This window comes from Papio anubis, chromosome 4 (assembly GCF_008728515.1).
Source record: "Papio anubis isolate 15944 chromosome 4, Panubis1.0, whole genome shotgun sequence".
Classification (NCBI taxonomy): Eukaryota; Metazoa; Chordata; class Mammalia; order Primates; family Cercopithecidae; genus Papio; species Papio anubis.
In genome coordinates, this window is record NC_044979.1 from 14,876,575 (window position 1) to 14,902,483 (window position 25,909).

Sequence of the window (25,909 nt, forward strand, 5' to 3'; positions counted from 1 at the left end):
TTAATATACATCTTTATATATTGTTTATTCCTTAACAACTTATCATAGCTATAATCATTATTATCATTTTCACTTATTGGCATCCGACAGAACTGCGTTTTTTTAAAAAATTATTTTTTTTTTAAATGGGGTCTCATTATGTTCTCCAGGTTGGACTCAAACTCCTGGGCTCCAATGAGACTTCCATTTCAGCCTCCTAAATAACTGGGACTACAAGCACATGCCACAGCACCAAACTGTTGTGGTTTTTAACCTTCATACTAGAGATTTGAAAAATTACATATCACCATTGAAGTAATGAAGTATTATGAATTTGATAATGCATTTACTGCCAGCAGTGACATTTATACTTCATGCTTTTTAATGGTAGCAATTATCATGAAAAGTTTTTTTTCCAATAGAAATACTCAAGCATTTCTTGTAAGTCTGGTCCAGTGGTAATGAGTTCCCTCAGTTTTTGCTGATCTGGGAAAGACTATTTCTCCTTCATTTCTGAAGAAAAGATTTGCTAGGTATAGTATTCTAGGCTAGCAGCTTTTTTTTTCTTCTAGTATTTTAAATATATCATCCCATTCTCTCCTGGGCTGCAAGGTTGCTGCTGGGAAATCTGCTAATAGTCCAATGGCAATTACCTTTTATGTGACTTGATGCTTTTCTCATGCTGCTTTTAGTATTTTTTCTTTGACTTTTGGCAGTTTGGTTATATGCCTCAGAGAGGATCTCTTTGGGTTGAATCTCTGGGATCCTTTGAACTTCATGGATCTGGATGTCCATATCTCTCCAAGAATTGGGAAGTTTTCAACTATTACTTTGTTAAATAAGCTTTCTTTGCCTTTCTTCATCTCTTCTTCTTCTTGTCAAAATGCAAACATTTGTTCACTTATGGTGTCCCATAAGTGCCATAGCCTTATTCATTCCTTTTTTTTTTTCTTTACCTGTGACTGGACTATTTCAAAAGGCCTGTTTTCAAGTTCTGTTTGATCTATTTTGCTGTTGAAGCTCTCAATTGCATTTTTAATTTCATTCATTGAATTTTTTGGCCCCAAGATTTCTGTTTGGTTCTTTCTTATGATATCTCTCTCTTTGTTGAATTTCTCATTCAGATCATGAATTGTTTCTCCGGATTGTTGAATGATCTGATTGTGTTCTTTCGTGCCTCACCAAGTTTCCTCAAGCTCACTATCTTGAATTCCTTTTCAGGCAATTCATAATTTTTTTTTTTTTGGTTGATGTCAGTTACTAGATAATTATTGTGATTCTTTGGTGGTGTCATGTTTCCTTGCTTTTTTATGTTTCTTGTATCCCTGCACTGGCATCTGTGCATCTAATGGAATAATCACCTTTTCTAACTTTGTAGAGTAGCTTTCATCGGAAAAGACTTAACACCTGCCGATGTGTCCTAGCATGTTGGTTGGGTAGGGTACATTTGTTTTTGTTCTGGATGGATGCAGTAGTGTAGTCTCCATGCAGCTTCTTTAGCTGTAGTTAATGTCAGTATTGCCTGCAAGTACCTCAGTGGCCTTGGCTGCAGAAGTTTGTGTGACTGGTATGCCTACTCAGATGCTTGTCCCCTGAAGGCTGGGCACTGGGCTGTTCTGTTTTCTGAGGATCCATGGCTGGTAAGTTCTCCTTGGGTGCTTATCTTTTGGTGGCTGCAAAGTGAGCTGGTCTGTGGTCTAGGGAAGTGCGGGGCTTGTTGTCCAGTAGCTCTGTGGTGTTGCTCCCCCTTGTAGGCAAGGCACCAAACTGGTTCATACTCACTACCAGGTTTTTTGTGTCCTACTATCCCTAGTTTCTTGGTAGCTATTCCTTCTCCATCTCCATTAACATTTCTGTCTGAAGGTAAATATTTGTATAAAGACCTTTTCTTACCTGAATTAGCATCTGTCCTATTTTCCATGTATTGTAATAGAGATTTATCCTCACAAATGGGAGTAGTTTCCAGATTGTTCATGTTATCACAGAAATAACCCAAATTATTTTGTCTTCTACCATACCACTGAGTCTGAATTCCTGTAAAGAGAAATTGAAATATGTCATGAGTTTACTTTCCTCTGTTATCTAACTCCCATAGTCAACTGGAGCTCTCTGATGAGTATTGGCCTTAAAGCCAATATTCAAAGCAGTATTTATCAGAACTATTTCCTATCTCCTCTTCACGGGATTAATCTGATCTATTTAGTGCTTAAAGCAATGTCCTCACCCAAGGTCAAAACCTAAACTAACATATGTCCCTAACAGGCCAACAGATAACTAGGGATGGCTTTAGATGTTGACTCTTTTTTGCCAACAAAAGTAACATACTCTATCCCTTCTTTAAAGACTATTTCCCTCCTCTATTCTCTACTCCTTACAAAGCCTCTGTACACCTGCTTGGCTTCTACTTTTAAAATGATTTCTTTCTTTGACCCACATCATTGCAGTCAGTCTTCGATAGGGAGGGGGCAGAAGGTGATCTTCAGCTTCTCAGGGATCTTTCTTCTAACTACACAAAAAAACAACTTACCTTACAATCAAGAGAACAAATAAATGCTTCCTATGCATTTGGATTCTTGTGCATCTGAGTGCTATAAAGAAACATGTCTTTGATAGGAAAGTTTGAGTAGCTTCAGTTACTGATGTTCTAGTCTGAGACTGGATGCATTTCATAGGTGCTCATTATATTAGAAATAAATTGAATAAAGGGATGAGTAAATAAATGAAAGATAAATAGAGGTTGGGAAGCAACTGCACCTTTTTGTAAAAATGTAGTGACCAATGATGACAGTCAGGAACGAAGGTTTATTTTAATTCAAATATGTGTACCTGAGGGTCATTAAAAAGTTACTTCTATTCTTAGGAACTCAAATATACATAATTGGTTAAGAAATCTATACATGTACATACTAAAAAATATTTCCATGAATTGCTTAGTGACATAAAATTCACTTTTTACATACTGCCAAAATTATTTAGTATATTTAAAGTCTGAGATAGTGCCCAAAGGGGGCTAGGGGAGGACAAAGTGATCAAACATACAATGTAAAAACAGTCTATAAAAGAGTCTAGAAGAGATCTCACAGGTTTAGAGAGAAGACCCCTCTTCTTCCTGAACAGACCCTGTAGGCCAGGACCCAGCAGGCTTACCCATTGTCTGTGAGCCAAAAACCTGAAAATAGGTTCTAAACCTTTTCTTGACCCTCCACCAAGGCAAGTGGAGCTTTAATAAAACAGAGTTTTTCCTTTTGTTCTTGCTGCTTGTGTAGCCTGGGAGCCAAAGTATTACAAAGGAGAAAATAATAAGCCTTAATTAAGGCTTTTGACATTTAATCACAAGACAGCTGGCACTCTGAGCTTGTGGCTTTCAACACCTAGAGCAGACTTAAATCTCAGATCCTCATACAAAACTCGTGAGATAAACTACTTCAGCTGGCAAAAGCATTAAAAGGCAAGCCACTGACTTGTGTCAGTAATGTTAGAGGGACCTTTAACAGAAAGCCTGGTGGATCTCTAGCACTGGAAAAAGTACTTTTGGCTGTAGGGCATTATTAATATTATTAATGCATTAATAGTACATAATATTATTAATGTCCTACAGCCAAAGACCAACAGAAACACACCTATAATTAAACAAGTTGAATCTACTGTTCATTGCAGCTAGGGAAAATGCACACCATAGGGAACTGTGGGTACCTCAGTAAAAAGGTGTCAGAAAGAACCTATTACAGGCCGTGGGCTTTGGTTGGATAATTTTGGGAAGTGTCTGACTTTATTTTGGATGACATACTGTCAAGAACCAGAAGCAATTCTACGACTAACATCTCAATAAATTTCATATATAAGGAGAGCTGACTAAAATGAGCATAAAGGCTAGGCGCAGTGGCTCACGCCTGTAATCCCAGCACTTTGGGAGGCCAAGGTGGGCGGATCACCTGAGGTCAGGAGTTCGAGACCAGCCTGACCAACATGGAGAAACCCCATCTCTACTAAAAATACAAAATTAGCCAGGCGTGGTGGTGCATGCCTGTAGTCCCAGCTACTTGGGTGGCTGAGGCAGGAGAATCGCTTGAACCCAGAAGGCTGAGGTGGTTGTGAGCTGAGATCACGCCATTGCACTCCAGACTGGGCAACAAGAGTGAAACTCTGTCTCAAAAACAAAAATAAAATAAATAAATAAAATGAGAATAAAGCTGCGATTGGTTTCTAAAAAGTGCAATTACTCATTTTAGATAAGAGAAGGATAATCAGTACTTTGTGGGTTGCATGGTGATGTTGTATGTGCCTCACTTTGTGATGGTCTCAGAGTGACCTTGTCTGATGCTGATGTTTTCTGAAATTGTTTTTGTACAATAGGAGAACAATATGGCCTAGCTGTTAGTGCCAGACAAGTTTCTGGATGGCAGGGGTTGCTGCTTTTTTTTTTTTTTTTTCTCAGTTCAAAAGTAAAAAAGGGAGAAACTCTGCTCTTCTTACAGAGATTCAAATCTGCATTTCTCTTGATTGCCCACAAGGGACAGATGGAAAAAAAAATAATAGCAGAAAGTATGCATGATGTACCTTGGGAAAATATGGTCCCTACAGATCCCCTAGACTTGGTGGAAGTCTTGGGGCAAACCAAAATGAAATTAAGACTATAAGTCTCAATATATAATGAAAAGCCTTGAGAAGGAACGATCTTGATGTCACAGGAACTTTGTAATAAATCCATTGGGAAATAATTACTTACATTTCCAAATAAGTAAAGAAATAGACGATAATAGGCACTGGTCCCGTAGGAGTAGGGATTCTGACTCACTCTCTGTAGGAATTTTCTTATATAGAATTGACCTACTATGACCCTCAATTCCCATACACTATCCCCCCGACATATTGATATCTACAACCCTTGTGGGATTGTGAATGAAGACATTTATATTATACTGATGTAGGTGCAATTAAAGAAAATTGGATCTTTTGAGCACCTGTCCAATGAATCTAATATTTCAAAGACAGAAAGAGAAAAAGGACAACCACTCTCATTCCTGGGCTAACTCAGTTCCACTGGCTCCCAGACAACTAAAATCTTCAGGACAAAACCAAACTTTATGTCTGGTCTGGTCATGGAAGAAAGTTTAGAAATGTAAGAACATCTCTTCTCACCCCCACCCCAGCCATGTCCCTGACTAGAGGAAGAAAGTTTCAGCACCTCTGGAGTGGCAGTGATATGTTCCAAGACATCCTCTGTGATTGGAATATAACTGGCTCTTACCACGTATGTTTCGTACACTTATGATCCAAACAGAAAAAAAAAAAAATGTATGCCCAAGTATATTTTACAAATATGCCAAAGCAGAATATGAAAGCTTTCATAACTCTGAATTAGGGCTGGCCACTTGTCAAGAGAAGCAACAAACTCCCTCGTTGCTTCAAAGTTCCACTGTTTTCAATGAAGAGGCAGGCAGGAACTTGCCCTTGGAGATAGACCATGCTATAATTGGAATGAAAGTTATTATAAATGTGCTAAAGTATGAAACTTAATGGGTGAGTGTTTCATAAATACTCTCAAGTTAGTAACTTTGCTTTTTACTCCCACTACAACACAATTTTAGTAATTATGCTTGAGAGATTTAAAGTGAGGAGATATAATTATGACAGTACTTGTGTTATTCTGGGTCCTCCAAGAAGCAAATCCAAGAGAGGATCAGATAGGCAAGAGATTTATTAAAGGAAATGCCTGTGAGAGAAAATGTGGAGGGAGCCAGAGGAGGCCGGGAGAGCCACCATTAGACTGCAACGTAGGTTTAACCCTTGGGAAGGAGAGAGCAAAGGAAAGAAAGGCTTCCACTGAAGTACAGGTCTCAGAGAGTTTCTTTCAGGATCATGAGGAGTCCTTGAGCCAAACTCACCCATCAGGAGAGTCCCATGTTTTCCAGGAATGGGCCTGCCTTAGGATCCTCACTACATTTAATCACCAGCCTGGAGAAGCCCTTGGCAGCATGGCCTTGGCGCCAAGGATTCCAGAGCACACCAGCTGGGGCCAGCTGGCAATTTCATACCCACCCCCTGCAGCTGGACATCCGAGAGGAACATTTTCATCGCCACCACAGGACTCATTCTTAAAGCAGCTGTAGACACCTGTTCTGGATCATCTTAAATAGTGACTTAGTAAACCTCCCCAGTGACTCATAACAGTAAATGTCCATAGGTGGATTCATCCATCTCTGTTCCTAAATTAGAGTGTGGCTAATTCTTTCCAGATTCTTAAGGTCCTTAAAAGAAAGAATATATGGTACCACATTAAGTTAAGCTCATGACTGAAAATAATTTAAGAAGGAAGCCAGTGACTATTAATACTAGCCCACAATTAGAAGGCACATGTATGAGTTATCCCTGCATTTGGCGTAGTGATAAACTGCAATTACTGCAGCAATTTCTCTCTATTTGACAAAACATGGACTGATGTACCACTGGTAAAAATAATATTTCTGATTTCTGTTTGCCTCTTGTATACGCTGGACAATGAAGTATAATATTGTTTATGTATATTTATTTTGTATAACCCAGAAAGAGTCTGTCATGGAAGCACAAAAAGTATGAGTTAGCCTGCCTGACTTAAGCAAATATAGATCTACCCTTGGAACTGGAGATGACTTCATTGTTCCCTGAATCTCATAAGGGAGAAGTGGATTATCTGATTAAAAAAAAAAAACCAGATTTGGTTAGAAAGGACAATAGGAGTAGTGTAAGGAATAGATGTTGAGGAGGCAACCACAGTGTTTACTAAATGGTGCTTTCAAAAAATCTTCCTCCAAACTGTAGAATGGAATCCAAACTCCCTAGTATGGCAGCCAAAGTTCCTCTAAACCGCGCCCAAACTTCTCTTTAGAGCTAGCACTATGCAAGTTCTGCTAACAAGTTTCAGTCACTATGAATATTTTGTCTTTCTCAAATTAAGCCTTTCACATTCATATCTCCGTGCTTTCGAATATTATACAGTCTTACGTTGTAATACCTTCCACTCTTATCTTCCCACAAATATACATTTTTCTAAGCTGAATTTCTGTGTCACCTTCTCTGCACATTCTTCTCTAATCCTTTGATCAGAAATAATTGCTGCTGCTTTTATGTGCCCTTGCACCTAATTTGTAGCCAATTTTGGTATAGTTGTTTTCATGTCTTTTTTCCTCTCTAGATTTACTGACCATAATAGCATTTCTGTCTCCCAGAGTGCCTCACAGAATAAGTCCAGTAAGGAGATGTTGACTTTCACTGAATGGCTTCTGTTTTCTCCCAAGTCAAAGGAAAGATCTGGGGCCTGCACCTTTGCATAAGCAATAACCATTTCGAAGCTTATCCAACCTGCCTTATTTTTGTTGTTGTTGTTGTTCTGTTTTGTTTTATTTTAGACTTCTAGCAGCCTGAACTCATCGTTTTTAGTTTCTGTCTCTAGTGAAAGGAGAAAAAAGGGATGAGGAAGGGGTTTTACTCACCCAACCAGAAACAGAAACTAAGAACCCATGACTGTATTCTCTGTCAGACACCGTTTAGGCAGAATGTAAATGCTGCTCCCTCCCTCCTATCCATCCCTCCCTCCCTCCCTCCCTCCCTCCCTCCCTTCCTCCCTTCCTTCCTTCCTTCCTTCCTTCCTTCCTTCCTTCCTTCCTTCCTTCCTCTCTTTTCTTAATAAGCCGTTATGTCAATCCTGTGTTGTTAGGTTCCATTCCTCAGGCAGCTCCTGCTCCCAAATGGCAGGTACTTTCTGCTCTCTGACCCTGGAAAATCACCTTTGTTTAAAGCCCTTTCTTCTATTAGAGCAACACCAAAACACTCTCAGGAGTTAATTTCGAACAATAGTGGTGCTTTACCATGAGGAGTGAGGTTGATGGCTGGAGTGCAGTGGCATGATCTCTGCTGACTGCAACCTCCGCCTCCCGGGTTCAAGCAATTCTCCTGCCTCAGCCTCCCGAGTAGCTGGGATTACAGGCCTGCGCCACCATGGCCCGGCTAATTTTTGTATTTTTAGGAGACGGGATTTCACCATGGTGGCCAGGCTGGTCACGAACTCCTGACCTCAGGTGATCCACCCGCCTCGGCCTCCCAAAGTGCTGGGATTATAGGCGTGAGCCCCCGCACCCGGCCCTGAGTCAGCTTTTAACGTGCAACTTTACTGACCCACTTTTTTGATGTCCATCTCCCACTTCAACTCCCAAAGGTCTGTTGTTCCCTGATATGAAGCCTAAGAACTCAATGTACTTCACCACACGCTGCATTTCTAACGAATTATTCCAAATTCTGGCAAGTCTTATCCACACTTTCTTTTCTGTGTAAGTTTCTCCTTGCTATTTGTTTCTGAAACCTGAATGTATTTGGTCCTCTGCCAATCAGATTTCCACTAGTCCTCCAAAGAGTCAGTTATTAACTGACTAATTCGACAGATATTTTTGGACGTTCACTGTATCCTTATTTATTTAGCATATATTTAGTTATTTATTAAGAAACTAAAGCCTATTCTATGTCAGAAATGAAAATAGGCCATGAGGACCCAGTGGTGGGCAAAATGCAGACAGACTACTCTTTTTTCCCTCATTCTAGCATAGTCATCACTTTCCTAGGAAAGACGTTCCTAACCTCCAGACTCCACCAAATCCTCCTCCTGACCACACCCTTCCACCTTGATTTTCACCTTCTGACCTCTCTTGTGTAGAAATTCGAGCAGAGCCACTCTATAGCTTTAGCTTAATTTCTCCAGCCATGCAAGGACGAATCTGTGTTAGTGATGCCACAGGCACGTTTCCTTCCCAGCAAGAATATCACTTACTGGGCAGCATTTCTGTGGATACTACCAGAGAAAAATGTCCTCCTAGTTGAGCACCCGCCCCATGGCCATAAGCATCCACCGGGCTCGAAGTGCATGGCCCGCCGCTGACCACTAGGGGGCAGCCCTCCACGCAGAGGCTCGAGCGACGGGGGCGACGCAGCGGCCACCGGCTCTGCTGAGCCCACCCCAGAATCAGAAGGAAGGGAGCCTGATTCCACGCGGGGCCTCCCCCGTGGCATACGTTGTTGTTAGGCAACTATTCGCCCCGAATATGGTTTATTGGAGCCTTAGGGTTTGCTTTTCTTATCAAGTGCGACAGCAACCTGGCTGGGTCCCCTCTCGCATTCAAGAACCCGCAGAGACTCTGGGGGAGCCGGTTTGAGGCCCCATGCAGGCCAAAGCATCCCTCCGAGAAGGCGGGGTCGCTCACCTGGTAGGTGCCCCGAGAGCCCGCAGCACGGCCCAAGGTGGGGTCCACCGATGGAACGGGAGACCACGGGTGTGGCTCAGGGCGGGGTAACCACCCCCCGGGCCCGCCTCAGGGACGGCGCCGCCTCACCCCAGCCTGTGCCCCGCCTCCGGGACAGCCCGGTTTCCGAGACCTCCCAACCTCCGAGACAGCTCCGCCCCCAGAACAGCCTGGCCTCCAGGACTGGCCCGCCCACGGTACATCCCGCCTCCGGGACAGCAGGGCTGCACCTCCGAGACAGCTCCGTACCCAGGGACGGCCCCGCCTCCGAGACGGCCCTACCTCCAGCACGGCCCCCACCTCCAAGACCGCCCCGCCTCCGGGACCGCCCCGCCCCGCCTCCGACACGTCCCCAGCGCACCACTGCAGAGCCAGTCCATCCGTCCCCAGGGATCCGCACTGCTCAGGGGTGAGTTTTCCAATCCGAGCGGGTCCTGGGTGGGGGCGGTGGCTGAGCACCTAGGGCACAGGGAGTCGCCGCAAAGTACTAGAGGCCCCAGGCCATTCCCGGCGTCAGGGGGCGTCTCTCCCTTCTTAGGTCCAGGTCTGGTTTCATTTCGTTGTGTTAGTCTGGTGCTATTTGCAATTTGTGTCAAAACACATTTCTCCCTCCTATTTGAACTTGTAAATTATGAATTTGACAAAGATGAGCATGGTGTGTGCGTGCACGAGGACACATGTCCTTGCGGAATGCTGGGTCAGCTTTCCGGGACATATTACTCATCTGAGGTTTTTTTGTCTGTTTTTGTTTATCCTGTCAAACTGGTTCTGCCTCAGAAGTGAAAGACGTCGCTTGTCTTTTGGAAAGTAGTTAGCAAGATCTTGAGCTCAGGCTTCCGGATCTCTCTCTCTGCTGCTTTTTTTTTCCACTGGTAACTTCTAAGGCTGAGATCATGTACCCGCATTCTCAGTGCTCTGCCGAGTATTGGCTCTCTTTTGTGAATTTCTTTCCCTCCAGCATTAAGAAAAAGGTGGTGGATAGGAAGGGAAGAGGGGAAGAGATAGAATTCTACAGGAAATGCAGGGCATGCTCAGAATGCCAACCTTTCTGAGCTTGGAGAGATTTCGTGGAAGAAAGTAGCAGGGGAAACGTCCAGTAATCACTGGCATGCCAGACCCTGGAGAAGTCAGGCTGAGGCGCTCTGCAAGTTTCACCTTAGAGAGAGTGGACGAAATGTAACGGTTCTTGTTAGAGCTCTTGTAGAGGACGACTGTGGATGAGAATACATCCCGGGGACTAAAACCAGATTGGTTTAGTCTAGAATGATTGCCAACTAAAGGGACTGATGTTTGAGAGCGATGGTGAGAGATTAACAAAATGAGGTGGTTGACTGCGTATGGGAACAGGAGGAAGAGAGGAAGGAGGCACGTGTGGCTCAATGGCTTGGTGTGTGTTTTAGTTTAGATTCTCCCCTAAAGCAAAGCCTTATGCAAGGGCTTACCTGCAGGTGATTTTTTTGCTGTAAGGGAGACCAAAAAGCCCAAATGAGGAAGTGGAGAGAATGAGACAAGGAAAAAGGGACAGCTGGGAGGGGCATGTGGCTGAGGGTCTTCCACGTGGCGCTCCGTTCCTTTGGGTGCCTTCCCAGGATCTCTGTGATGGGCGCCTCTGGAAAGCCATGGGGCACTTTTCTATGACTCCCTGCTCTACTGGGCGAAGCTCACCCTGGTGTCAACTCACTGCTACTTCAGGGCTGCCCTGTGCATCTGCAGAGGTGAGAAGCCATCTGAACACACAGGAAAGTCCCTCACAGTGGGCTCCTCCGAGATGCGCGTAGGGAGGCAACACAGGCAGCCAGGGGACTACTGCAGGACTGCAATCTACAACACTGTCCTCATCAATCCGGGAAACTAGAAAGGACAGCAAAGGGACAGACACTCTCGTTTATTCCTTGCCCACTGTGTGTGTACCAACTCCAGACAAGGCATTTTTAGCCGTATTCTTTGTTTTGTTCTATTCTATTCTATTCTATTCTATTCTATTCTATTCTATTCTATTTTTTGAGGCAGAGTCTTGCTCTTTTGCCCAGGCTAGAGTCCAGTGGTGCGATATCGGCTCACTGCAACCTCCACTCTCGCCAGGGTTCAAGAAATTCTCGTGACTCGGCTTCCTGAGTAGCTGGGATTAGAGGCACACACCACCATACCCAGCTATATTTTGTAGATTTAGTAGAGACGGGTTTCGCCATGTTGGCCAGGCTGGTCTCGAAATCCTGAGCTCAGGTGATCCACCCGCGTCAGCCTCCTAATGTGCTGGGATTACAGGCATAAGCCACCGTGCCTGGCCTATCCGTATTCCTTTAATCTTCAAAAACAATCTTCCCAGGGCTGTATTATTCTCTTTTTGTAGATGGAGAAACTGAGGCTGAAGTCATTTATCCAAGAGGATCTGCTTAAAGGGAAAAATAGGCTCAGTTTTAGGCACAGCAAATTTTAAAAGATCTCCGGAAACTGCAGAATGCTACCAAATAGAGGGAGGCCCTCTCCATTAGGGCAGACTTTATAAATTGGGGGGCACTTTCCAACTTATCAGAGCTGTCAGAAGATATGCATGTTTTGACAGGTCTATGACCTTTCTGTTCAAAAAGATCAGGTACTGTGTCAACTCAGGCTCACGAACTTAACTACCACCTGGATCTACCAGCCCCACAGGATCTAGCCCCTCTTTCCCTCCTCCTAGGGTCCTGCTCTTCCCTGCCTCTGGCTCTCAGCCACCCCAAAATGGTCTCTTTGCTGGAATGCTCTTTGTTCACTGCATTTCAAGTTTCAGCTTCAATGCCAGTTTCTCAGAGGCCTTTCCTATCACCCAATCTAAAATAATCTTCCAGTTCCTCCATATCACATCATCATGTTTTATTTTCATCATAGTGATTGCTGCATTTTATTTATCTTTCTATCTACCTATTTATTCTTCTTTCTTTCTCCTTCTAAAATATTCAACTCACAAAAAGGGAAACCTTATCTGTTTTGTTTCTCGTTGTACTCCCAGTGCTAGAACACTGCTTGGCCCACAGTAGAGAATCCAGTAAAATTTGGAGGCGCATGCATTTAGTTGTTTGCTTTTTTCACCTGTTCCTTCGTCTGTTCTGACCAGCAGTGCATATCAGTATCTCTTAAATACATGAAGGTCTTTGCTTCCCCCTGCAGCAGCTGATAGAACCATGGCGACCACTGCCGCTGCTGCATTCGAGGCCCTCATGGATGGAGTGACATGCTGGGATGTCCCCAGAGACCCCGTCCCCAGTGAACTCCTTCTTATTGGAGAGGCTGCCTTCCCCGTGATGGTGAATGACAAGGGCCAGGTGCTCATTGCTGCCTCCTCCTACGGCCAAGGCCGCCTCGTGGTTGTGTCCCATGAGGGCTACCTGTTGCATGCGGGCTTGGCTCCATTTCTCCTCAATGCAGTGAGCTGGCTGTGTCCCTGCCCTGGGGCTCCCATGGGAGTGCATCCATCCCTGGCACCTCTAGTAAACATCCTGCAGGATGCTGGGCTTGAGGCACAGGTCAAGCCAGAACCAGGAGAGCCCCTAGGGGTTTACTGCATCAATGCCTACAATGACACCATGACTGCAACACTGATCCAGTTTGTGAAACATGGAGGGGGCTTGTTAATCGGGGGCCAGGCCTGGTACTGGGCCAGCCAGCACGGCCCTGAGAAGGTGCTCTCCAGGTTCCCCGGGAACAAGGTGACAAGTGTGGCCGGAGTGTACTTCACCGACACCTATGGGGACAGAGACCGGTTCAAGGTCTCTAAGAAGGTGCCCAAGATCCCACTCCATGTCAGGTGAGTGTCGGTTCCCCTCTTAGGGAGTCTGACTCAGGGTAAACAATAGAGTTGGTTCCCCTCCTCAACGAGCTTCCATTTTTCAATACAGGTGATTTTCCACCCAGTTTGGAACCACCACAAATCAAAAGCAGGATGATTAAAATGCACCAAGACACAAGAGAGGCTGGGCCCTCACTGCCACTCCCTCCTGTGGCCAAAGCTGAATAGAAAAGCTTGTCTTACTCACCACTCTATCTCCACATCTAGTGCATAGAACATAGAGAGTGCTCATCGGTACCTCTTAAATGCATGAAAGAATAGTTGTTTGTTTGCATGAGCACCTACTGTTGGTCACGCCTCATTCTGGATAATGGGGGTCTAGCAGAGATGGAGGCAGGCAAATCATGCCATCATGAGGTTTGTATTCCAGGGGAGAGATAGGCAATTAAGGAAACTAATGCATATGTGCTGTCAGGCATTGCTAAGATCCATGAAGGATGATAATGTAAGTGGATAGCGTGACAACTGGAAGGCTGATGGAGGCTATTTTATTTAAGGTGTTCAGGGAGGTCCTATCAGTCAGGCCAAGTTGGATTGGTCAGGATTTGTTGGCATTGCTAGCAGAAGGGATTTAGTGTGGGGAATTGACTACACCCATGATAGAGGAGCTGAAAATACGCACAGGGGACAGCAAGAAACCCAGAGATCAGCAACAGCAGAACCAGCAGAGGGAGATGGTGGTATTACTGCAGTCCGGGTGCTGCGGCCACCTGGTAGAAGCTGAAGCCATGCTACGCCTTCCCAGCAGGAGCTGGAACACAGATGCAAGGTCTGTCTGCTGGGAGCTGGAGTCTCAGAGAAGACACTGTGGTTACCAGAAATACAGCCTGAAGAGAGAAGCAAACACTTAGCCTCCTTCCCTCTTCCTTCCTGATTTCAGTCTTCTACCTCTGCCTCCCATGGGCTGAACCCACCAGGATCCAGGGAACAGGGGAGCCACAGAAATGCAGTTTTCTGCAACACAGAGGATGACCAAGATGAAAGGGGAATGGAGATGAGTACAAACAAGCCCATAGCTAGCTTGGAAGGCTGGTCTGGTAGGTGACACTTGCAAGGAGACCTCAAGGAAGTGAGGGAATGAACCATGTGGGCATCTGTGAGAGGACGATTCCAGGCAGAGTGAGGAGCGAGTGTGAAAACCTGGAAGGGAAGCCTGCTTGGTACGTTCCAAGGGAAAGGGAGTGGCCCTTCTGTAACGTCAGAAGGCTCTACAAAGCCCCGGGGGAGAATAGCTGAGGCAGCTGTTCTGTGACCCTGAGGCAGAGGGCAAGGAGTAGGTACAAGTGAGTGTAGGGGAATTTGTCTTGATCAAACTTGTTTGAAGTTGTACAGGAGCTGACATTTGAACATCTGCACGCATGATGTTCTCTGAATGAGGAACAATAAATGTTAGTCATTTACGGATTGTGTAGGCTCCAGGCTTTCGGTATTATGCCTGCAGTAAATAAAAGCAAGCAGCTTCAGCTTCTTGGAGCTACTCTCTGGCCGCTAGAGCCAGGCAGTCACCTAGCTGTTCTTACACTGCATACCTGTGTCTGAGCACTCATTTCATCCATCAGCCAGGGACACACCTGGCAATCAAGGAAGCCAGAATGATGGGAGCTCAGTGAATGACAGCTCAGGTCATGTAAGAACTGACAGGCCAGGAGTAGAACTTTAGATCTTATTTGCAGTGAGATGGGAAGGCATTTTGTATTCTCTACAGATGATTGCTATGATGTGACTTAAATTTCAAAAGGAACCCTGTGATTGATGGTGGAGAACAGACTGTGGGAGGCAAAGGTGGAAGTAGCAGACCAATCAGGAGGCCACTGAGATAGACCACAGGAGAGATGGTGGTGGCCCAGACAAGGCTGGTAGAAGCTGTGGAGCTACTGAGAACAGGTTCCCTTCTGGAAACACCTCAAAGGGAGAACCCAACAGGCTTGGCTGATGGATTGAGTAAGGAGAAAGAGGATTTGAGACTTTTGGTCTGAAAAAGACAAAAAATTAAACACAGGTGCTGCTGTTTAGTGATCTGTGAAAGGACAATGAGAAGATGGATTAGAGGAGATCAGGAGTTTCATTTTGGATGTTTTGGGTTTCAGATATTAGTGACTACTTACTTATGTTTGCCCACGTGTAGCAGAAGCCTTAGTATAGCAGATTAACCATGTAGCTGTTTATTTTTTCTATGAAACATGAAGTACGGGTAGGTAGTCCAACTCTGGGGCAGTGACTCCATGACGTCCCATGGTCGGTCTCTGTCTCCCTATCACTGCCTGCCCCTGTCATGGTGTGTTATTTTATCCTTATGGCTACAAGATTGCCACTACTACCCCAGGCACCATAATTACACCCATGCAATAATAAATTGGAATGGATACACCTACTTTAAGTTTATACAATCATGTATTTTCTGGAAGTCCTAGACTTCTATTTATATTTTAGTGGCCAGCCTAGTTAAATCAGTAGTTCCTAACCTTTTGCTCCCAGGGACCTGTTTTGTAGAAGATAATTTTTCCATGGACCTGGCAGGGGTTTCAGGATAATTCAAGTGCATTGCATTTATTATCCACTTTATTTCTATTATTAGTACATTGTAATATATAATGAAATAATTATATAGCCCACCATAATGTAGAATCAGTGGGAGCCCTGACTTCCAGACCTAACTACCAGAAGGTCTGAAGGGTTGGCTGTTTTTAAATGGGCGCTGGCGTCTCTGAAGAAATCAAGATTCTGTAGAAAGAAGGGGCATTCAGATACTAGTGAGCAGCTGGCAGTGCCCCGAACCCCCAGCCCCGAACTCTGGACCTCTTTGAATTCCTTCCCTTCTGAGAGATTTGGGGAGGGGATGGGTTTTTTTCAGAGACATTAGAGTGGATCTGATTCACTTCAACTTTTTTATTCTAACACTAAGGAGGGACAAACAGGTGAAATCTCATCACCATAATGCCTCTTAATTGCCCCAAGGGACTCTCCTATTTAGCTAACTCAACCTGCTTTTCTTCATCTATACCTACATTTTTAATCCCTGCCACCAATTCTCAGGTATATTTTGTGTGTTTGTTATTCTAACTCTTAATTACTGAAAACATTAAACATATGCAAAAGTAGACAGAAGAGTACAATGAACCCCCATGTAGCCATTCCCCATCCCCAAAATAGTCAACTCCAGTTCTATCTTATTTCACCCATAGCCCCACTCTTCCCCACCCAAGATTATTTTGAAGCAAACAGCAGACATCATGTCTTTTCATCTGTATTTAAATATACATCTCTAAAGGTATGAAGTATTTTGAAAACATAAATGCAAGTCACCATTATCACACCTAAAAGAATAATTCTTTAGCATCATCATTTATTTCCATGATTGTCTTATTTTTTAAAATTTGTTAATGTTGGGCCAGGCGTGGTGGCTCACGCTTTTAATTCCAGTACTTTGGGAGGCCAAGGTAGGTGGATCACTTGAGGTCAGGAGTTTGGGACCAGACTGGTCAACATAGCAATACTCTACTAAAAATACCAAAATTGGCTGAGTGTTGTGGTGCACGCCTGCAGTCCTAGCTATTCGCGAGGTTGAAGTTGGAGAATCACATGAACCCGAGAGGTGGAGGTTGCAGTGAGCCGAGATTGTGCCATTGGACTCCAACCTGGGCAACAGAGTGAGACTCTGTCTCAAAAAAAAAAAAATATGTTGACATTGACATTTAAATAAAGCCCAGATATTCTGATTTCCTGATACAAATTTTTTATCTCTTTTAAGATACACTTTTCCTTTCCAACTTTCTGTTTCTTGCAGTTTTGTTGCTATTGTTGAAGACACCAGCTACTCCTTATCAGTTTCCTTCAGTCTGGACTTTGAAAGTAGACCTCAAGGAAGTCAGGGAATGAGCCATGAGGGCATCTGTGAGAGGAGGATTCCAGGCAGAGTGAGGAGCAATGGTGAAAACCTGGAAAGGCAAATTCATTGCCTTCCTATGGTATCATTTAAAACAGGGGTGCCAGTCTATGGCCTATGAGGAACCAGACCACACAGCAGAATGTGAGCAGTGGGTGAGCAAACAAAGCTTCATCTGTATTTACAGCTGCTCCCCATCGCTTGCATTACCACCTAAGCTCCGCCTCCTGTTAGATCAGTGGCAGCATTAGAGTCTCATAGGGACACGAACCGTGTTGCAAATTGCTCATGCAAAGGGTCTAGGTAGTGTGCTCCTTATTGAGAATCTAATGCCTGATGATCTGTCACTGTCTCCCATCACCCCCACATGGGGCCATCTAGTTGCAGGAAAGCAAGCTCAGGGCTCCCACTGATTCTACATAATGGTGGGTTGTATAGTTAGTTCATTATATATTACAATGTACTAATAATAGAAAAAAGTGCACCATAAATGTAATGCACTTGAATTATCCTGAAGCCCCTGCCAGGTCCATGGAAAAATTGTCTTCTATAAACATGTCCCTGGTACCAAAAGGTCAGGGACCACTGATTTAACGTATTCATTTTTTCCTTGTATTTTCTGTATCATACAAATTAAAAGTTAGATCTCGATTTTAGGTCAGGATTGACAAACTTAGACCAGCCCCTGTTTTTGTGAATGAAGTGTTGTTAGAGCACAGCCGTGCCCATTCATTCACAAACTGTGACTGCTTTCAATCTCCAGTGTTTACCGTTGTTGAGTAGTTTTAGCAGAGACCACGTGACCCATATTTGTCTAACATATTTGTCAGGCCTTTTAAGGAAAACTTTCCTAACTCCTAATCTAGAGGTTTGATCAGATTCATGTTTGAATTTTTGACCTACTTTATAGGTGGTAGTATGCACTTCCATTGGATAGAACACAGTGGTCTAATTTTCTCTCTTACTGTGAGGTTGGCAGTCCTTAATAACCATTGCTTAGCCCTAGACCCATTAATTTGTGTTTATAAAATGATGACTTTAAAATTTTAATATTCTTTTTATTTGTTATTTGGAATAGTTATGTAAAACTTTCCTTCACCAATTACATACTCTATGGTATAATTTATATAGGAAAGGCAAAATAAATACTTAATTCTCTCTTTCTCATTTTAAAACCAGTTTCCAATATTGAGTTGGTTCCCTAGCATCTTCCAGAGGTCACCAATGTTTTTAAATTTTTCTTAGAATTCTTATGAAATCATGATTGGAAACACAATGTGTTTCATTTATTGTCCTTACTGATGTTGAAATTGTCCTGTTTGGCCATTGTGAGCCAATTCAGGATGATTCCTGAATCTTTTCCACCCAACCATAATGGGCTTCCTGATTTTTTAATATAACGGGAAGGTTCAATTTGGTCTCATGTATTTCCTTCTCAGGCCCAGGAGCTGCCATTTCTCCAAAAAGCCCTATTTTTTTTCTTTCTTCTATTTTTTTTTTTTTTTTAACATACAGCCCATATTTCTGGGAGTCCTAATTTGCATTTAGAAACCCCAATCTTGGTGTTAGACGTGTGCATTGTTTGATCATTGTTTCTAGGCCTTCTAAATAGGCACAGCTAAGAAATGGATCTTTTTGGTTTATACTGATACTTCAGATCAGATTTGGGGCTACAGGGTTTTAATTTGATTTCAGCAATTTACCTCTGCATCTCCTATCTCTCATGATGAAAAATTCTGGTTCTATAAGACACCAGTGTAATTACCCATTTGCTCTATCCCATGATATACAAACAACAGTTGCAAAATATGAATAATAGCACTACTACCAGCAATATGATGATTATTGTAGCAAAGATTACTTGCAGTTTTTTTTTTTTCCCGTGAGAAATTTTTATAATATAATAAAAATTTTTTTTTTTTTTTTTGAGACAGAGTCTCGCTCTGTTGCCCAGGCTGGAGTGCGGTGGCGCGATCTCGGCTCACTGCAAGCTCTGCCTCCTGGGTTCACTCCATTCTCCTGCCTCAGCCTTCCAAGTAGCTGGGACTACAGGCGCCCTCCACCATGCCCAGCTAATTTTTTGTGATTTTATAGAGACGGGTTTCACCACGGTAGCCAGGATGGTCTCGATCTCTGGACCTCGTGATCCGCCCGCCTCGGCCTCCCAAAGTCCTGGGATTATAGGTGTGAGCCACAGTGCCTGGCCCCGATGATATATTTTATTATATATATGTAAAGTCAAAATACTATCTTTAAAATCACTTCCAATACTTCCTCCCTTTGTGGTTATATTGCTAAACAGATGTACATGTCAATTCATTGGTTATTTTATTTAGTTTTGGAATTGCTTGTGTAATTTAATTTTGTTTAAAATTATGTAAAATAGTAATCTGGGTCCAAAGTAAAATTTTAAGAAACCTATATGCTGTCCCTGTTTCCTTCAAACAATTCCCTTCTTCCTTCCCTGCTTTTTTTAATGGTTAATGCTCCATGATTTGTTTATATATCCACAAACACACACATATTAGTAGTCTTCTCTTCACTGGATAAGGCAGTTACATACTCTATACATTTTTTCCTCCTTACTTTTTTTCACTTGACATTATTTCCTGGATATGGCCTCAGAGTAGTATGTAGAGATACACTGTATACTCTATTATACCATGGTATATGGATATGATATTGTTTATTCAATAAGTCCCTTATTGACAGGCACTTGAGTTTCCAGTATGCGTTATTTTTCTGGTACTTCTACTGTTACACATGTGCTGCACTGAATACCTTTGTACGTGCATCCTTATATTTTGTGATATCATTGGAAATGGGACTTCTGAGTCATGGGGTAAATTCATACGTAATTTCACTAGGCACTGCTAAATTCCCCTTGTTGCAGCTGGGGTTCCTAGGAATCTGACTCAGAGACAGAGACAAATGTGTGGGAGGTTTACGAGGTTGTGCTCTCAGGATCAGCAGCTGTGGAAAGGTGAAGGAAGAAGCATTGGAGACAGGGAGAAGTCGGGCTATGAACCAAATATTTTTTACCTATACTTTCACTGTTAAGTGAAATAGTGGAAGAAACGTGTGTCTGTAATAGAAGATTGCTTAAATATTCAGATATTTTCTAGTTGAGTACTGGGGGGTTGGCGATAACATATGTTATCTATACACATCTTTGAAGTATTTTAGAACTGTCCCTCAATGTAAAGACCACAACATGTAACATTAGGTTTCTTGTTTTATAAAATATCAAGCTTTCTCTCAGCTCTTGAAAATCCAATTTATTCTTCTTAATTCATTTCAACTCAAACACCCTCCTCAGAGCAGTCTTCCCCAGTGGCCATACTGAAATTAGGACTTTCCATCCAGTTTCACTTCATCACATTTCTCCATTTATTCCTTAAACATTATCACTCTCTATAACTATCTCTGCTGTTTCTTGCTAGGGCCTCTCTAACCAACCAGAATATAGAGTTCTGTGATCTTGCCTGTTGCATTTACTGCTTTATTCTCAGTGCCTGGAGTATTTAACGTTAGAGATCAACAAATATTTGTAAACTATATAAATTAATGAAAAAATAGGAATGAATACATATCCAAATCCATAGCAAGAGAAAAGGCAGCCTCACATACTAGTGTTAATCCTGCAGACAGCTTCCTGCTAGGGAATATGGGGCTAGGGGTTGCGCCAGAGCCTTCCAGCCTCAGTGAACAACACAGCCAGAGCTAACCAATTCCTTGAGAGTCTCAGAAGGTCAGAGTCTGAGTCTCTGGCTCAGATTCTTCCCACCTTCAGAGCAAGTCCCATTAGAGGTTTTCAGTGAACATTCCTGCCAACAAATATTGGTCAAAGGCGCTTGGACTGACCCAGCAGGTTCCTCAACTTCAAATCTTGGCTGGAAGGCCCTGGAGCTTCTTAAGAGAACTGATTGCTGGCCTGCCCCAACTCTGCCTGCCAAGGAGTGGGGCAGTCTCTAAAACCCAACAAAAGCTCCTCTCACATCCTATCTGCAAGGGCACACCTGTGTTTATATAACAGGAGGATAGTGCAGTTGCTTTAATATTTAAAAGCAAATCCAAAGGCACTTGCTAGCTTTATACCATGACAGAAGAGTCTGGAGGAAAAGTTAACCTCAGATACCAACCAGCCACCCATTACACTTACACATGGTATAATCTACAAGCTCTAAAACATATTAGCAGCTGCCCATATAAAAGTAAATATGTACCTGGGCACGCTGATGCACATGTACTCACATACTCGAGAGGCTGAGGTAGGAGGCTCTCTTGAAGCTGGAAGTCCAAGGCTGCAGTGTGCTATAATTGCACCTGCAAATAACCATTGCCCTCCAGCCTGAGCAACATAGTGAGAACCTGTCACTATTTTGTAAGTAAAGATTGTAAATATGTACTAGTGGCTTAAGTTTATGACTGTCTTGAGAATTATTTATTATCTCTGTCCTCAACAAAGTCCTGTAGAGTAGAAAGTCTTTGTCCAAGGAGTTCCAGATGACAAGCACCACATACCTTTGTGTATGTATCATTATATTTTGCCATATCACTGGAAATGGGCTTTCAGAGTCACGGAGGAAATTCATACGTAATTTCCCTAGGCACTGCTAAATTCCACTTGTTTCAGCTTGGGTTCCTGGGAATCTGACTCAGAGACAGAGATAAATGTGTGGGAGGTTTATAAGGTTTATATTCAAGATCCGTGAATGTAGTTTCCAGGTAAAAACTGTGAAATGAGGCTAGATCCCAGAATTGCTCTATCAAATTTGACAAAATGAATGAAAAATAATTAATAAATGACTGGATATCAAAGGTTTTTATGATGATGACATACATTCCTATACACTGGCCAAGGAGAACAGGTGATTGATGAGTGGCCCAGGATGGAGTATCTCCTAACACCAATCAACCTCCCATGTACAATGGAAAGAAAATAGTCAAAATCACAAATTCAATAGTTATCGTTAATGCTTTCTAATTCATAGAAACGTGAACAAATTGGGTGAATAGACAAGAAAAAAAACTTTCAAGTATAAACTCCCCATGTGAGTTCCATCTGTGGTTTGGTGAAGTGGGCATAGCTTACTAGGTCCCCTAAGAGTGGGGAGACCAGGCCTAATCAAAAATCCAAAATCTGAAATGCTCCAAAATTCAAAACTTTTTGAGTGCTACCAACGTTAACGCCAGAAGCGTAAATTCCCACTTTTGGGACACCTTTGCTTTCTGATGGTCCAATGTACACAAACTTTGTTTCATGCACAAACTTATTTAAAATATTGTATAAATTACCATTAGGCTCTACGTAAAGGTATATAGGAAACATAAATGAATTTTGTGTTTAGAGTTGGGTCCCATCACCAAGGTATCTCCTTATGTGTATGCAAATATTCCACAACCTGAAAAAAATCAAAATCTGAAACACTAGTGGTTGGTCCCAAGCATTTTCCATAAGAGCTGCTCAACCCTGTATTATCTCCTTCAGTTCTAACAATAATCTTCCAATAATATTGGAAATGTAGTTTGTTAAACCAGGAGAAAGAGTAAACATTATGACATTCATAGGAATGTTTGTATGTTTAAGCAGGGTTTTGGTCTGACATATAAATATGGATATATCTGTGCTCACAGTCAAAATACATCTGTATTCTGACTATTCCAAGTGAGTAATTTATGTACCTGCAATTTGTTACAAAAGTGAGTTTTCCAAATTATTTTCTTAAATCTGACAGGTTAAATAGGTTAAATAAAATTGTGTGTCTAATAGGCATGATTGAGACCTAAAGAGATTTTGCCCTGTATTTACCAGCTTAAAATAAAAGAAAAAAAATACATTTACAATTTCAAGGCACCTCTCTGACCATCTATGCCCATATTGTTCAGTGATGATGAAGACAGTTTTAAAAGTTTTGTTATTTACTATGGTTTATCTGTATTTAAGGAATTAAAAATACAAAAAAAGATACTCAAGTGTTGGGGGCTGCAGATCTTCAAAATGTTTTTTACAGCATCTGATCAACATAGTGCTCTCTAGTCCTTTTCTTGATGTTACAGATCCTAAGAAAACATCATTTCTAGATTCTAGTATTTCTGTCCTGTTCATATTTATCAGAGAGTGAAATAAATCCAGAAGAGTATTTTTACATCCTATACAATCTGAACAGAAAAACAAAACAAGCTAAGTGAAGATATATTTGATTACTACCAGTAGACTTCATTACTTTTATGTTCAAGAAAAAATATATAAATTGTTAGATGTTTTACCTTCAATATGGTGAAAATGACAGCAGCGCACTTCACACTTACTGTTTTATTCAGTGCAGTACCTTCCTAATTTGGCAGTTTTTAAATTGACATTCAGAAACCTATCGCCCATGTTTCCTGTCTGCTCAGGTGTGGTTTGTGAACATTTCCTAACCATACCATCATATCCCTTTCTTTTTGTCCTCAGTGGCTTCCCCTACACTTCCAGCTCTGAAGTAACACATGCTTTTCCTTTCTTAAACACAGTATTATTCGCACCTTCACATCCTGTAAAGCTTCTTTGCACAACATATACCTGTCGATAACCATGTACCCAGATGTAGGTTCCGTCAAAGCCTCAGTAATTGAGTGACAGAGTTCTGGTGTGTAGACATCAGTGGCTTTGGAAGAAATCCAGCCTGGGTTTAGTAAAAATTAAAGAAATAGATAAGAAACATGATAGATGGCTTGACAGTCAAGGACAGGTTTAATTTAAAGAAAGCAAACATGAGAGGGGCTTCTGGCTAAATTAGGTCAGAGGCACACTTCCTTATAGACTAACAGTTTTTAAGGATTCAGGGTGGGAGAGTTTATCAGAGACTTCGACTGCTTCTTTGTCTCTTTGTTGTGCTTATCTGGGAGGGAGAGTTGTGTCTCTGTTCCCATAACTCTTTCTGCAGATGCAGGCATACCCCACTTTTAGCTTCTTATCTTTTAGCTTCCCTGACAGTGCACCCAAAGGGAAAGGAATGTGCTTATTAAGGCCCACTGTTTAACTGGGGCCCATTGTGTGAGGATGAAGTTGGGCAGTTACCCAAGAGACTTTGCCCCCTCCTCCCTCTGTGCCGGAGCTGTCTTATCTGTGTTTTACTGTCTGCTCTTTCTGGCTGCTGGTAGTTAAAAGAGAAGTGATTTCCTTGAAATGCATGAGGCTACAAAGGGAGCTGGAACCTAAATCAGTGATGTGTGTCTGAGGTGTGCTCCTACTCTGTCAGGTTTGCTTCCTGTCCTTGCGAGTTATTAGCTAAGAAACATGGGGAAAATTGCCTAGCTTTTCCAAACTCCATCTTTAAAGTGAGAATAGTGACTTTCAGGTTTATTATAATGATTGAAAGAGATAATACATATATTAAATGCCTAGCATATATTAAACCTCATTTAATAGCAGCTACTTTCATTGTTTTCCACACTTAAACATTATAAACAAATATTATACAAGATTTAATATTGGTAACTAGCTGTCTGAGATCATTAATATTGCCCTTAGGATACTGTCAAATCATCTGTTGAAATTTACCTGATATCCTAACTGCTATGCTTACTCACTTTTCCCTCCCTCCCTCCCCACTTCCCACCTCCCTTCCCCTCCCTCCCTCTGTCATCCCCTTCCTTCCTTCTTTCCTCCTTTCCTTTCTTTCTTTCTTTTTCTTTTTAAGAAATACCTCTTTATGAAAATATTTCAAAAGGAATTCAAATTTATTGTGAAAAAATACGCATCAATACAGAAATATAGAGAGGAAAATGGCAACTCATCCTCCTCCCCACACCACCAGCTCCAGTCTCATGCCTCTGGACCGAGGTAGCCAATCCTAAAAGTTTGATATGGATCATCTCAGATGCTTATCTATGTTTGTGTGTGTGCTCTGCGCATTGATTTTTTAGTTAATGTATCATGTTGGAGAATGTCCACCTTTTTACTTTATATTTATGCAATAACTTAGCAGAGCACAACCTTTTAGGGTCTCATTTTCTTGTCCTCAGCATGCAGGACAATTGTCTTCTGGCTGTAAGTAAGCATGTAAGTCATTCTGATCAAATCATCTCCATCCTTTTTTTTTTCCAATGGATGCTGAGAATACATTACCATCTCCAAATGTAATGTCAATTCATATTTTAATTTTCTTTGTAGCAGTTCTTGCTTTTAGTATTGTGTTTTTGCAGGACATAAAAATTAATAAAAATTTTATTTTTGTTAGAGTATAACTTTTATCTATAGAAAATGTTCATTTTTAATTTTTCCTCTTTGAAATTATTGCATCCCTTAGTAATGCTGGCATGTCTGCTTTTTTGTTTTTGTATTTTTTGAAATAAAACTTTGTTGATTTTGTCATTTTCAATGCTTTTATGTCACTTAGTTTCAAGGGTATCTTTTATAAGCAGCTTATATCCAGATGTTTTTAAACTAATCTAACAGCCTCTATCAAATGGAAATTCAGTACATTCATATATACTGTGATGATTCCAATGTATTTCTTGCTCTTACCCCCTTTTAATTTTATTTTCTATTTTTATGCTTTATTTCTTTTTACATGTTTCCTTGCTTGCTACTAAGTTTTATCCATTTCTTAAATTTCCTCAACACATTTGTGGATTATACATTTTACTTCTATTTTTGGAGCAGTTATCTTAACATTTTATATTTAATTTTGAATTACCTGAGAAATATAATTGTACATTCTCCTTATTTGACGAAATAAATCATTGAGGCAAAAGCCCTTTTGATCATCTCTTTCAATGTCAGTCCTTTCTGTCTATCCCACAATCCAATAGAAAAATTCTTATCAGTTTATTGTGGTTGTTTCCTGACATTTTGGACATATACTGACGTATGTTTACTTTGCTTTATATTGGTCTTCCATAAGTAGCATCACCAAGTTCTGCTATTTTTGAAATTGTTTTACTCAATAAATGTTTTGAACATCTTCC

General features: G+C 41.9%; 1 protein-coding gene and 1 long non-coding RNA gene across 5 annotated transcripts in view; one reads left to right on the forward strand and one right to left on the reverse strand.

The window, feature by feature from the left end:
• On the reverse strand, positions 1-9,338 carry LOC110742916. Its single transcript, XR_002521213.2, has 2 exons — positions 9,207-9,338; positions 1-2,013 (listed from the first exon to the last, which is right to left on the reverse strand). It is a non-coding gene; the product is annotated as an uncharacterized LOC110742916 (long non-coding RNA).
• Positions 9,257-25,909, forward strand: part of TCAF2 (TRPM8 channel associated factor 2) — a 27,416-nt gene continuing 10,763 nt past the window's right edge. Inside the window, exons 1-2 of one of the 4 annotated variants that reach the window (XM_009204060.4) lie at positions 9,583-9,654; positions 12,393-13,029. In XM_009204060.4, the coding sequence (XP_009202324.1) occupies positions 12,407-13,029 (623 nt within the window). In that variant the 5' untranslated portion in view covers positions 9,583-9,654; positions 12,393-12,406. Of the gene's footprint in view, positions 9,655-12,392; positions 13,030-24,639; positions 24,783-25,909 lie in introns of all 4 variants that reach the window. The other 3 variants (XM_009204064.4, XM_009204062.4, XM_021936362.2) reach the window with 3 other exon arrangements.